At 35.5% G+C, this 13,688-nt stretch overlaps 3 protein-coding genes across 5 annotated transcripts in view; 2 read left to right on the forward strand and 1 right to left on the reverse strand.

Annotated features, from left to right (window-relative positions):
- The window catches only part of LOC118747895 (zinc finger protein 2 homolog), a 2,674-nt gene extending 980 nt beyond the window's left edge, over window positions 1-1,694 (forward strand). Inside the window, exons 3-7 of one of the 2 annotated variants that reach the window (XM_036482100.1) lie at window positions 2-598; window positions 670-753; window positions 817-1,020; window positions 1,083-1,229; window positions 1,288-1,694. In XM_036482100.1, the coding sequence (XP_036337993.1) occupies window positions 2-598; window positions 670-753; window positions 817-1,020; window positions 1,083-1,229; window positions 1,288-1,352 (1,097 nt within the window). In that variant the 3' untranslated portion in view covers window positions 1,353-1,694. The remainder of the gene's footprint in view (window position 1; window positions 599-669; window positions 754-816; window positions 1,021-1,082; window positions 1,230-1,287) is intronic. The other variant, XM_036482099.1, reaches the window with a different exon arrangement.
- Window positions 1,695-3,402: 1,708 nt separating this feature from the next.
- On the forward strand, window positions 3,403-7,848 carry LOC118747896 (adenosylhomocysteinase-like 1; the record flags this gene model as incomplete). Its single annotated transcript, XM_036482101.1, is given in 2 exon segments — window positions 3,403-4,515; window positions 6,728-7,848. Coding segments are annotated over 2 exon segments (1,533 nt in total). The 3' UTR covers window positions 7,772-7,848.
- Window positions 7,849-9,162: 1,314 nt separating this feature from the next.
- LOC118747897 (upstream activation factor subunit spp27) lies at window positions 9,163-10,667 on the reverse strand. 2 transcript variants are annotated; one of them, XM_036482103.1, is made up of 2 exons: window positions 10,520-10,667; window positions 9,163-10,459 (listed from the first exon to the last, which is right to left on the reverse strand). In XM_036482103.1, exon 2 carries the CDS (start codon window positions 10,440-10,442, stop codon window positions 9,759-9,761), a length of 684 nt encoding a protein of 227 aa, XP_036337996.1. In that variant the 5' UTR covers window positions 10,443-10,459; window positions 10,520-10,667; the 3' UTR covers window positions 9,163-9,758. The 2 variants fall into 2 exon arrangements, with proteins under 2 accessions (XP_036337996.1, XP_036337997.1); XM_036482104.1 differs by having other exon boundaries at window positions 9,163-10,473.
- Between the last annotated feature and the right edge of the window lie 3,021 nt (window positions 10,668-13,688).

The raw sequence follows: 13,688 nt of genomic DNA on the forward strand, positions 1-13,688 counted from the left end.
GTTCAATCTCTTGATCCAACCCCAGATATTTTACATCCTTTGAACTTCATAAGTAGTAGTGAGGATGAAGACACCGATGATGAAAGTGTCACCGATACTGAGCCAGATACAATGCCATATAATGCAAATTACGCTCCACGTCGTTCTCTGCAGTGCAAAATTTGTTTCGCAATTTTTCCTAAGCGCTTTCTATTGAAAGAACACCGCCTGCGCTTACATCCACAAGAAAACCCATACGTTTGTAATATTTGTTCCAAAGGATTTAAATCGAATTTCCAGTTGTCTCAACACAAACACAAGCATAGTCGCCTGGACTCAATAAAGTGTAAACAATGCGGCAAACATTTCCGTAGTCAACTACATTTACAACGCCATCATAAGAATTTTCATTTAACATCCACTTACACATGCCATATTTGCAATGAAAAATTCGAAAACTACACACAGATGCGATTTCAATATCATGTGCGACAGCACGGCGAGAAACGGTTTCAATGCCAGTTTTGTGAAAAGTCATTTCATCAAAAAATCCACCAAATCAATCATGAACGTACCCACACAAAGGAACAGCCATTTCGATGTGATGTTTGCGGAAAGTGTATGTTAAAATTTTACTAATTAATGTTAACCACGTTCTTGTTTTAATATGTATATATAATATATACTCAGGCTACCGCCAGCAAACGGCTTGCAGAGAACACATGTTGACACACAAAGATCCTACTCCATTCAAGTGCTCAGTTTGTCAAAAAGGTAAAGATATTGATTTCAATTCCATCAATTATAAATAAGTATGCAATTTATTATTTTCTACAGGATTTACTCAGCGCTCTAGTTTGCGTATGCATTTACGTGGCCACAGCCAACACAGCAAGAAGAAATCTCGTTTTAATTGTGATTTATGTGGACAAACTTTCTCGAAGGAAGCACAATATGAGTGGCATAAATTGAATCATAAATCTTATTGTAAGGAACCGACAACTGCATTTGGATTAGAGACACAAACTACACATGGACTAAGTAAAGCACTTTTGAATAATTTAAATGAAACATTGCTTACTCTTTATTTTTGTGCTTTGCAGCTTCTAAGAGATTTGATTGTAACATTTGTGGTAAATCGTTTCTAAAAGAGAAGTTACTTTTACTCCATGAACGGCAATATCATGGAAGTGTTATTGATGAAGAAGGTGATTCAGAGAGCGGGCTTCTCTACAATCCTTCCTCTGACAGTAAATATGCTTTTTAATTTTTTTTTTATGACTTGTAAAAGTATAGCATGTTCCTTAGATCGTATGCGCAGGACTAATGAAGACACCATTGATAAAGACGTATTAAAATTTTTTAGCATATAAGCTGTTAATGTTCATTTGTAGGATCTGAATATACATTTGGAATTGGGAATAAATATAGAATATCAAATACAACCTTAACTATTTGAAAATCCACATATATATATACATATATGCAGCTCAATAACTAAAAGACTATGGGCCTGTTCGAGGTACGTAATAAAAGCGTAATAAAAATACTGCAGCACTTATGAAATATTGCACTACTGTTGCAACTTTCCAACTGATCAAACGTTGCTAGAAATTCACATCGAACGTGATACTTTAATACTGCGCGCAACACTGCGGTTGTGATTGCATTTCGAACAAGCCCTATTCCAACTCAATAAACGAGATTTTTCAGGAGATGCGTTTAGTTTTCAATTTGCTCCCAAAATGTATTGTCTTACGGGGGAACTACACAGATCTCATTTATTGAGTAAAGACTGTATTTTAGTATATGAGTGATATGTACATTAGGGTGGTCCAAAAATGCATGTAAAATAGTAAAGTTGGAATTTTTATGCTCTCGACCCCTAGAATTGTTCTGTATCGAAAAAAACTATAGCCCTTTTTTTATTTTGAAAAAAAAAAAAATTAGAGGTCGCTCAAAGCGCTCAAAGTTTTCCATGTATTTTGTATGGAAAAAAAAACTTATCGTGGAAATGGTATGGAATTCTTGAAAACCAATATTTTTCGATCGGAAGACTGTTTCTCTTCAACAGATTCCCTAAAACCCAATTATTTTTTTAACAATTTTTTCTTAGTAACTATATTTTATAGGATCGCCAAACCCCCTAGAAAATGCCAGAAAATGCAATGGGGGGATAAATAAAAAAATCTTCATTATTAAAAGACGGTTAAATAAATAATTGAATATTGTTATTGGAAGTCTCCTGAAGAGAACCAGAGTTTTTCGATAGAAAAATATTGACTTTCAGCAATTCCATACCATTTCCACATAAAGTTTTTTTTTTCATACAAAATACATGGAAAAATTGGAGTGCTTTGAGCGACCACTAAACTTGTTGTCATTAAATGCAATGCAAGCGCGCGAGAAAAGATAGATGTAGCCAGCTGATTGCCAAAGAGCGCAAAAGTTGACAGTTCCCCATGATTTTGCTTCGCTTTGCTTTTCTCGCCTTCTATTTAGCAAGGCTCTTATAAAATCATGTGTTGAACTTATCTGTCAAAGCGGAATTATGAAGCAAAGCGAAACAAAAGTCGTATGTTGGCCCTTTATACAGTAAGACTGCTTTTACACAGTTCAACTATTGAATTCAATTCTGCTCGCATGTGGAAGAGAGGGGGTGAGAAGAAAAGGGACGAGTACACATGCGTCTGTACCGTCAAGTCGTTTCAACTTTCTTGCTTTGCTTTTGGCATTTTCGTTGCTTCCCATTTAAAGAACCAAAAACTTGAATTCAACAGAATTGAAACGTGTAAAAGCAAATAGAAAACACAAAAGAGAATGAGCAAGAATTGCTTTCAAGTACTTGAATCATGTAAATCGGGTGTAACAGAAAGGCATTTTTTTTTGTTGGGGTTATGTCACTTCCTATAAGGTGTCATAACCTCAATTCGGATAATGTCACTTTTTCGCCTAGAGCATATTTTCCAGATCTCAATAAAATCAAAAAATCATAGAAAACCCGCTCAAGAAATGAATAAGAAATTTACTATTTAACTTTCTTCTACGCAAAATTACTTCCGCCACTCTTTTTCCGGCAACACAGAAAGTAGAATTCTACTTAGTGAGGGTTATTATTATTGGAGGATTTCTTTCTCGGGAGAAACAAATTCCCGGAGAACAAACTCCCTGGTAGTATTCAGAATTGGGCTGTATATTTATATGCGAACACATTATTCCTGCGTATGGCTGTGCGGAAATTTTTATTGGAAACCAAGCCACCCCAAATTAAGGTTTGATTCATGCAAGGAATTTCCGTGAACTTAAAAAAAAGTTTGGAAAGAACTATTAGATCTGGATTCCGATATTTTCCAAATTTTTTCGATACCTACTCAGTACTTGGTTTACAAGTTTCAATACCAAAAGTAGTTGGTATTAAACTGGAAATATCGAGTATGTACTTGTATTTATTTACATCGTTTCATCCCTAGACTACGATATCTTCGGCGTATTTCTGGACAAACATTTAATTCAGTTTTTATTTAACAAGCGACTTGATCGAGTTGATAAGTTTAATTTGAGGAGCACCAGGGATATTGTGGTTGTATCCATTGTGTTGTTCTTCATTTTAGTTTTTTTAAAAGATTCCTTTCTGTTTTTAATCCGACTTATTTTAACTATTTATTGACCAAGTGTCAGCCAGCCGCATAAAAAGCAACAAAATCGCTGACGTACTAGGCCAAATAGTTCAGCAGCTGTGTGTTATAAGCCAGCTGTGCGGGGAATAAAGTGCATCGAAAAGAAAGGGAGACAAACTTCTATGGAAATAGAAAAAACTATTCTCAAATACAATTGCATCACGTGAGTATTACGTGAACGTCAAATAGTAGAAGGAAAAACGCATCGCAGCAAAACGACTTAACTTCGATAAGAGGAAATATCCTCAAAGCGGCTCCATCCAGCTAGTCCATCGCCGTTAACGCAAATTATTTTAAATTATTTTTTGTGGACGTTTTCCACATATTTTCCAAAAGCACTAAATAAACCACAACCACGTCTCAACACGACATGAACAACCTGCCCGACACTCCAGTACCCGATCCGGGATCTAGCGGTGATAAACAAGAGGTTGCCACCGCCGTCGCTCCAGGCAAGTCAAGTGCACTCAAAAAGACCAGTCGTTATCGCAGTCGTTCTTTATCAGCTTCATCTACGGATTCTTTTAGCTCGGCATCATATACTGGCAGTAGTTCTGATGACGGCGACGATGTACCGCCACGCGAAAAAGTTCAAAAGAATACCAAAGGCAATTCGGACTTTTGTGTACGCAACATTGCCGGTCAGCATGCTTTTGGTCGGCGAGAAATCGAAATTGCCGAACAGGAGATGCCGGGTATAATGGCACTCAGGAAGCGCGCTGCCGATGATAAGCCGCTAAAAGATGCTAAAATCGTCGGCTGTACGCACATCAATGCACAAACAGCGGTGCTCATTGAGACTTTAGTGGAGTTAGGCGCATCAGTACGTTGGGCTGCATGCAACATATACTCGACGCAGGTGAGTAGCAATATTGTTAGAAAGTAACGAGTGGGTGAGTAACAGCTGTTGCCATATGGTGTGGGTAGCACTATGTACAGAAGTACATTCATATACACTATGTATAATTATGTATTCACACGTGCTTTAAAACAGAAGTTATGCAAATATTCCAATCAAAATAAAATTCGCGTAGTAGTAAAAGTAGGCGCAAGTTTTAATATACTTAGTTGCATGAAGCTTACTAGCAATTAAGCACGAGATTCTGATGACAGTTAGTAGAAATACATAACTTTTATAGCTTATAAATTGAATACTTTTAGTTAACCCAATTCATTTGTTCATAATATTAAGTTTTTATCTACATATCTATATATTTCCTAACAACAATGATTCATAGGAATATATTACAAATCGATTCTGCATTTATTGACACTTGATTTAGAGAAAAACTTTTGATAAAACGACCTAAATAAGGTTCAATACTGGCGTCATGCAAGAACGATGTACATTTTTTATCATTTCGTTCCATAAAGGTTTATATGTACATACCTACATACATACATATGTATACTAAGAATTAAAAGTAAGCTCATGTGACTTTGCCCAAAATGTCTACTAAATAAGCATTCATATCGATGTGCCAGTAAATTCTCTCCTGCACCCAATATACCCATGTATATATGTACATTTCCACTATGCCCTTCCCACAATGACAATAGCGCCAATAGAAATTATATATGTATATGGGTGTTTCCATGAAAATGTAAACCGAAAATGCTGCAAGTAAATGGGTTCAATCTTAAAATTTCGTATTCAGACATCGCAAAGAAGTTATGAAAATGTGAAACTGTGACGAAAAGAACTGTAAAAATTAAAATTAAAATTATATACATACATATCAAGATATTATTCAATAAAATATTGTATGAGGAAATATCTGTCACGTCCGATATGCCCCGTCCGTTATCACATTTTAATTCAAAATAAAACCAACAACGAATTGCTTCTTATTAAATATAAATTGGTTGTATTGGTCCATAATATGAATTTATTTAAGGAATGTTTAAGGAAGGAAAGCTTCACAGGATTTGCAGATTTTATAGCTCTAAAATCGTACGAATATCACGTCCGACATCATGGAAACACCCATATATGTGTTTGCTTGTGTGAAGATTGTAAACGATTTATGATTGAGTATATTCCACTACACTCGCGTTCAGAAAACAAACGGCTGGCTGTATGCGCAACAGTGCATAGATTTTCGTTTAATTGGCCAGCTAAGCAATTATAACTCTGAAATGAAATGTTCAATGGAAGTTGAAATGATGTCAGTTATACATATTAAGAAATATGTTAAGAACCCTCCAATCTTAAATCAAGCTTATCGATACATACATACCTTTATCGAGCCCTAACTGCCGAAAAGATGTGATCGACACTTTTTTCAACATTTTCTTTTGATGCAGAAATGTTCCTGGAGCATCTACAAGCATTTCTGCATCAAAAATAAAATTTTGAAAAAATATCGCTTACATCGTTTTGGCGGTGATGGCTCGATTTGTATGAATACACGTATCTGGTTCTATTTAGTTTGTCAAGTCTACAAATGGAGAGTTACTAATTGCCAGATAACACATCGGTTAACGCCTAAAACTGATATTCACCTGTGTCTGCATATTGGTCTGTATACATATATTAAATAAGCAGGTACTATGTGCGTATATATGTACCAGGCTTTAAAAGCAAATATTAGCATGAGCAAATTGTTTGCCGCTAAGCATTTATCAGCTTTTGTAATCGTATGCTTGCAAACTGAAATATGAATTTAATATTTAGCGATAATGTCAAAGTAATTGAGCGTTTTTTTGAATGCATCACAAACACATGCATTATTTATAAAGCGTTAGGCTTATTTAGAAATGTATCAGTTTTGTGCTGAACCGTTTTATTCTCAAAAGAATTTAAGTATGTGCCTACACTAAATCGGAGTAAGATTATTTTATATATTTAATAACAAAAAAAAAAAAATAGTTAAAAATAAACACACCTTAGCTAAATAATGCATTAAATTGCCCAAAACGAACTTTTAGCATCCCAGTTTTTCTACAATAGACACTCACAGTAGTGTTAATTGACTTTATTAGCGCTTTATAACGCACAATCCTACAATTGATATACATATAAAAGCAAGTGTTAATTGATTTTATCCTTCTCCACCTCACTCTTGCAGAACGAAGTTGCCGCCGCCTTGGCTGAAGCGGATATTCCGATCTTTGCATGGCGCGGAGAGACGGAGGAGGATTTCTGGTGGTGTATCGATCGTTGTGTAAATGCGGAGAGCTGGCAACCGAATATGATATTGGACGATGGCGGCGATGCAACGCATCTAATGCTGAAGAAATACCCCACAATGTTCAAGCTTGTAAAGGGCATAGTGGAGGAGAGCGTTACAGGGGTCCATCGTCTGTATCAATTGTCCAAAGCTGGCAAACTAACTGTGCCTGCAATGAATGTCAACGATTCGGTAACGAAAACGAAATTTGACAATCTCTACAGCTGCAAGGAATCTATACTGGATAGCTTGAAACGTTCAACGGACGTTATGTTCGGCGGCAAACAAGTGGTCGTTTGCGGCTATGGTGATGTTGGCAAAGGATGTGCACAGGCGCTAAAGGGACAAGGTTGCATTGTATATATAACGGAAATAGATCCGATTTGCGCATTACAAGCCAGCATGGATGGCTTCCGTGTTGTTAAGTTGAACGAAGTGATACGCAACGTGGATATTGTGGTCACAGCGACCGGCAATAAGAATGTAGTTGTGCGTGAGCACATGGATAAAATGAAAAGTGGTTGCATCATATGCAACATGGGTCACTCAAATACCGAGATCGATGTGAACGGCCTGCGTACCCCGGACTTGACATGGGAGAAAGTACGTTCGCAGGTGGATCATATCATCTGGCCAGAGGGCAAGTATATTATATTGTTAGCGGAGGGTCGCCTCGTCAATTTGTCATGCTCCAGCATACCGTCGTTCGCTGTGTCAATTACTTCAGCCACGCAAGCGCTCGCCTTAATCGAATTGTTCAATGCTCCTCCTGGCCGCTACAAGTCCGACGTATATTTGCTGCCGAAGAAAATGGACGAGTATGTGGCAAGCTTACACTTGCCAACGTTTGATGCACATCTGACAGAATTGACGGATGAACAGGCTAAGTATATGGGTCTAAACAAGGCCGGACCTTTCAAGCCCAACTACTACAGGTACTAAAAATTGTAGAGTGGGAGAAAAAGCGCTGTGCAATTCTGGAATGGTTTGTGTGGGTATGAATGAGAATTGAGAACAAACGAAATGGATGGCACGCGCAAACTGCCAACGAAAGTATTCTAATTTGGAAACGTTTCAGCTAAGGTTGAAGTTATTGCTGAAGCAGAGCTTAATTACTATAAATGGTTAAAACAATTGAACACGACATGGAGAAACACTTATTACTAAAAAAAAAAACATTCAGACACCAACACATCAAAACAATAATTACATAATATGTACATTAATAAGAGCAAAAAATATTTAGAGCAGCAAAAATTTAGTTAGCTTGCATACAAATTTATTATGCTTAAGCATATAAAGAGTATCTAAGGCTTAGTAGGAAATTTCAATAAAATCCATTGTAAAAATGCATATACTGAAAGTTTAGTTACTAGTTTAGAATTTTCTCCAAAATGGAGAAACACTTGCCTATACAAAGCCAAGGCTGTAGTGAAGATTTAATATCGATGATAACATTAACATGCCACCTCCGATGGCAATGAGCTCATGACAAACTAAATTTTAGTACATAACACTAACACAAATGGAAAGAAAATAAACTAAGCCGATCGTAAAACAAGAACGCTTGTATTTGCATACGCCGTACTTACATATGTATGTATGTTTAATGGATTTTTTATCCTATTTTACAGAAAAGCAATTTTAAGTATTCTTTGAAATGTGCATAATTCATTTAGGGTACTGTTTGTTTTAATTTAGAACATTTTGTTTTCGAAACTTTGGCTATAGCAAACTGCGGCTATGACCGCCAATTATTTTTTTAACTCGCAATTTTACACAGGAACAACATTTCGCAATTTTTAGCTTGTTATACTAGTTAAAAATTTTAATTTTTTGCATTTAGCATAATCGATCCAGGCATTTTGCTATTAAGTTATGCAGCGAATAGAAAATTAATTCCATTTTTTTCTTTCAAATTTATGTACTTACACATACATATGTATGTATATTTATTGCTTACACAATTGTATTATACGCTAGTTATAACGTAAAAAACGAACTTTACTTATGTACATGCATTAAAATGTATTACAAGTAAAAAAATGTTTGTAAAAATAAAGCAACGTTTAATAAAAAAATGATTGTTTTGAAATCAATGTGTGGGCGGTTACCCAAGGACATCGATGATAGGACGACATCGAAATAACGACAAAGCGGAGTTGAGGGATTCAGGTATTCACATATGGCTGCGCATATCTTGGAAGTATAAATATATACATATAAATTCAAAACCTTTTTAATAACTTTCTAATGGTCATACCAACTTAAAATCCATTTCTTGAAAAAATTACATACCCGTTCGCATCCTGGAAATTCAACAACTCCCAATGTAGTTTTGAAATTTTAAACGTCTCGCTTTATTTTAAATTCAATTGTCAGTTAATCCAAAGTTTATATCTATTGCAATATTATAACGTATTTAATATTCAAGATGGAACATTAATTGGTATAGTTTGTTTAATACCTCCGTTGGCGGTGGACGTTTCCATGCACCCTTTTTAAATCTCTAAATAATAGTGATAGCCGCGCATCAGTTCTCAATTTTCAAATTATGCATAGTTATATCGGCATACAAACATACATATCTAATATAAATTTTTCATCTTCACTCTACGTTAGCGACAAGCGTGTTCTACAATCAAGACGTTAAAACATAAACTTAAGAAAACTTAGTGAAAAATGCTTTAAGACTTTTTACCAGTCAAAATTTACAAACATACGTATATCAATATCAAATTTGCAAAAAAAAAGTTCTTAAAAACTATGTATGTTGCAAATGTGTAGGCTACAATTTTAGACAGTGAAGCGAATTAGGCAAATAAAATTGGAAATGTTCTATTCCTATTCTTCGTCTAATTTAAGGAATTGATCCGCTTGTGGACTTTAATCGCCGCCTCTCCTGATCCAATCGTAGCTGTCGCATTATTTAATCCAGAAAATGTGGCTTCAAGTGCTTCAACATGCCAAAAGTACGGAAGCGCTTCACTTTCATCACTTTCATTAGTTCATCATCGCAAATGGCAAATTGTTTATTTTTAGGATCATACAAGTTGCGTTCCTTTATTATGGCCCAAACTTTTTTGACTACTTCGTGACGCGGTAGTGATTCTGCACCCATTAGTGCTGAAAGTTCTGGTGATAGGTTGTATGCACGCGTAAATCCAGTGGATTTGCGGCCGGAGCCACCACCACCACCACCACCGGCACCGCCAGCAGCTTTCTTCTTTGGGGCCTTCTTCTTTGGTACTTCATAATCAGAGTCTGACCCAGACCCCGATTCGGACCCTGAACTAGATTCATTTGCGGGCTTTCGCTTCTTTGCAACCTTGCGCGGCGTCGGCTGGGGGCGCTTCTTGGCTGTTTTCTTTACGACTTCCTCCTCCTCAGATGCTTCTTCTTGTTCCTCCACGGAAGCGTCACTTTCTTCCTGTTGCTCGTTAATAAAATCCATAACAATGCTATCTATATCCTTCTTACGACTCAATAGGGAACAGTTCAGCTTCTTCTCCACTTGCTCGCGCACTTTCTTCGCAGACACGACCGAAAGGTCCGCAGTCTTCAGTATGGCATTGATTTCTGCTTTCAAATCCTCTTTTGAAATATCAGCCATTTTGTTCGCTGTTTACTCTAGTTACGAATAACTATTTTATTATTATAGGATATTTGATTTTATAATAAATATTTTACTTTAAAGCAGTAGCGGCAAATTTTTCGACGAAACGTGAAGCAGAAAACGTGAAATGTGATAAAGCGAAAGACAAAAGTCGGCGTCTTAACAGTGAAGATGGTAACTTATCGTTCTTCTATCGAAACTCGCTGAAGGTCGGCAAAAATGGAGAGGAAAAAAACTGGTGGCTGTCCGTCTAGCGGGCATTGAACAGTCTGCGCAGATCGTTTGTGAAAACTAATTTATAAATGCATTTAGCAATAAATTAAAAAAAAAACACATTTAGCATTTAGCAGGAACACTGATTCAAGTTTCGTCAAGAAAAAGATTTTTGATCTAAGCAAAGAACGTAAATGTACCAAAGACCGTTAGTTCTTTGTCGCTTCTTATACATTTACGTTCTTTGGTCTAACTCTAAAATTTGTATTAATATGGCATCTCGCTAAAATACCTTGTTTTATTTGTTTAATATGGTATCACCACAGAGAAAACTGTCAAAAAAGCAAAAATTAAACGAATGTCGAAAACGAAATAAGCAATAATTATAAATTTTGCGACGTCTGTGTATAAAATTGTAAAAATTTCATATAAACTGTTAGCCAAATATGTATAGACAATTGAGAATTCTTAACCAAGTGATTAATTTTCAGAAGGTGCTTGAATTGAAGACTATCAAAGTTTGGGAGTTGCAAAAAAACTACCGGGTTCTGATTGGGCTGCAGCCCTAGATTCCACAAATTTACAAGTGCATACTGAATTTGGACGTAAGTGGAGAAGGCGTCATTTCAGGCACGTCTATTGTTCTAATTTCCATTCTAAAATAAGGGGCAAACTGTAAACTATATAAGGTAAGTGAAAAAGTTTGGAGTTACGCTTCCAGGGAACCTGTAAAAATGCAATGATTTCTTTACAGCAGGGAAAAGTGGCTTGTAAACTGTTAGTACAAATGCCCATAGCTCATATTTATAAGTAGTACTATGCATGTATATTTGTGTATTCAGCTGCCTTGCTATTAAAAGACCCCATAGGCACAACAGATTAGTCAGCTGGCGTGAGCACTCGCTCAAATGCAATTCTCGGCGTGCTGCATTCACTATCACTCATTTATTTATAAATTTTAGATTATCTGCTACACAAAAGTAGTTTATACGTATGTATTTATGTTAGTTGCAATAAACATTCACACATTGTGTAGCTAAGCCATCCATTATGTTTAGTCGAGCTGTTGCCGGCATGTATCCTATGCATACAGATGTATACACATGTTCCTTTGTTTGCCGGTGGTGTTACGCCCAAAATATCAATATCAATTTTCATTTGCTGGTACTTGGCCTGTCGCAATCGAATAAAACCACTATAGCAAAATCGACTGCCTGAAAATGTTATCAACAAACTGCCGATGACTTTTACGGTTGAATTGTCCCCTCATAGTCCATGTTGGATTGTATATTTAGTGAAGTGAAATGAATACTACATTAATACAGGTTTTGTTGACTAGTAAGGTTTACACTGCCACTTATAATGTTTATAATGCTTAATTTTTCCTCATATTGTTGCAATAGTTCGTTCTGGTCAGTGTCGGATTTAGGATCTATGGACCCTAGGCTCTTTCCGTGGTGCGGGCCTCCCAGGGAGTACTAGTTTTAAATTTTTTAAAGTTTGTAAAAAGGTAAAAATTACGATACGGTTTTTTTATACAATCTAAAAGTACATGCTTTGTAATTTTTAAACCACGTTAAATTTTTTTGTTTTGCATAGTAGTATTCAAGGCGAATTTATATTATTTCGCCATGGTAGTATGGGTATTGACGAAAATAAGTTTGTAATTTTTCACATATCTACTGATTCCGGGATCTAGGTCTTTTTTAAGTTCCGAAAATCTCGTGATTCTTAAATTTGAAAAATATGAGCAATAAAAAAACTGAGTAAAAAATGTTTAATGCAATGTACTTAGAAAACCAGTATGAATATCAAATTAAAGCGAAAATTCTGTATTATTAAAACAGATTAGATTTGTTGGTGCATAAGGACGGGATGGCATTGAAAATGTTCTTTTAAAACTTAAAACTTGAATATCCTTGAAATCGTATATTTTTTTTGAAGAAATTAAGAAGTGTCTATTTACACGCGCCGCGGTAACAAATTACCGTAGATCCACGTTAAAAGATTACCGTACATCCACTGTAAAAAATTAACTTATATCCGCGGTAAATATTACCGTAGATCCACTGTAAGACATTGCCGTAGATCCACGGTAAAAATTTCGGTAGATCCAATGTATTTTCTAAAAATTACCGTGAATTCACGGTAATTTACGAAGTGCGCGATTAACTACCTTTCAATGTAGATCTGCCTATTAAGTAATAAGGATTTCTACAGTAAGTAGTAAGGATTAGACATGGATTAGACAAGCATTAGAGACGTGAGCCATTTAACAGTAGTAAGAGTTTTTTTTTTTTAAATTTTGAATTGTGTCGTTATTGCAGAGAACCATCGATATGTATATGTACATGTACCAGATTTTTATAACCAATAACAAAAAAAAGCTATCTCGCTTAACTCGCGGGACACCTTCAAATGATTCACAATTTTTGTTTCACTTATTTTCCTGTTTCACAAATGTCGTCAGTAAAAGCATAATTTAAGAATAGATACTAAACTGAAAGTCTACAAAGATACATACATAATGAAATAGAAAAAAAATAATCAATGAAAGTAAATATATGCCTCCATTAATATACATACTTAATAAAATATATAACTATTTTGCGCTTAATATGAGACCAAAAGGTGAGCAGAAAAGAAGCGTTGATCATTTCAAAACGATCAGACACTACATGCAAGATATAAAAACATGTGTTGTTTGTTTTTCAAAAATGTTGAGAATGAAATCCCACCTACGCAAAATGAGAAACCTATGCATGTACATACAGTATTGGCCAATACAATGGCACCCCTATTTCAAAATGATATTGTTTCCCATTCATGTTTATTTATTTATTTTTAGGAATTTTCAATTAAAATACAGTTCATTCTCTAACAAAACCCATATTAACCCTAGTTCAAAACAGCCGAAGCTTCTTCCATATAAAAATGAATTGTGTTTATTCATTATATGGAAGCAAATGAGACAAACAAAAAAAATCTAAAAAATCAACGGGAATTTTTAGCCACTTGAAAATTGCACAT

The sequence above is a fragment of the Rhagoletis pomonella genome, unplaced genomic scaffold (genome assembly GCF_013731165.1).
Source record: "Rhagoletis pomonella isolate Grant_MI unplaced genomic scaffold, Rhpom_1.0 Rhpom_scaffold_00012, whole genome shotgun sequence".
In the NCBI taxonomy this organism is placed as follows: domain Eukaryota; kingdom Metazoa; phylum Arthropoda; class Insecta; order Diptera; family Tephritidae; genus Rhagoletis; species Rhagoletis pomonella.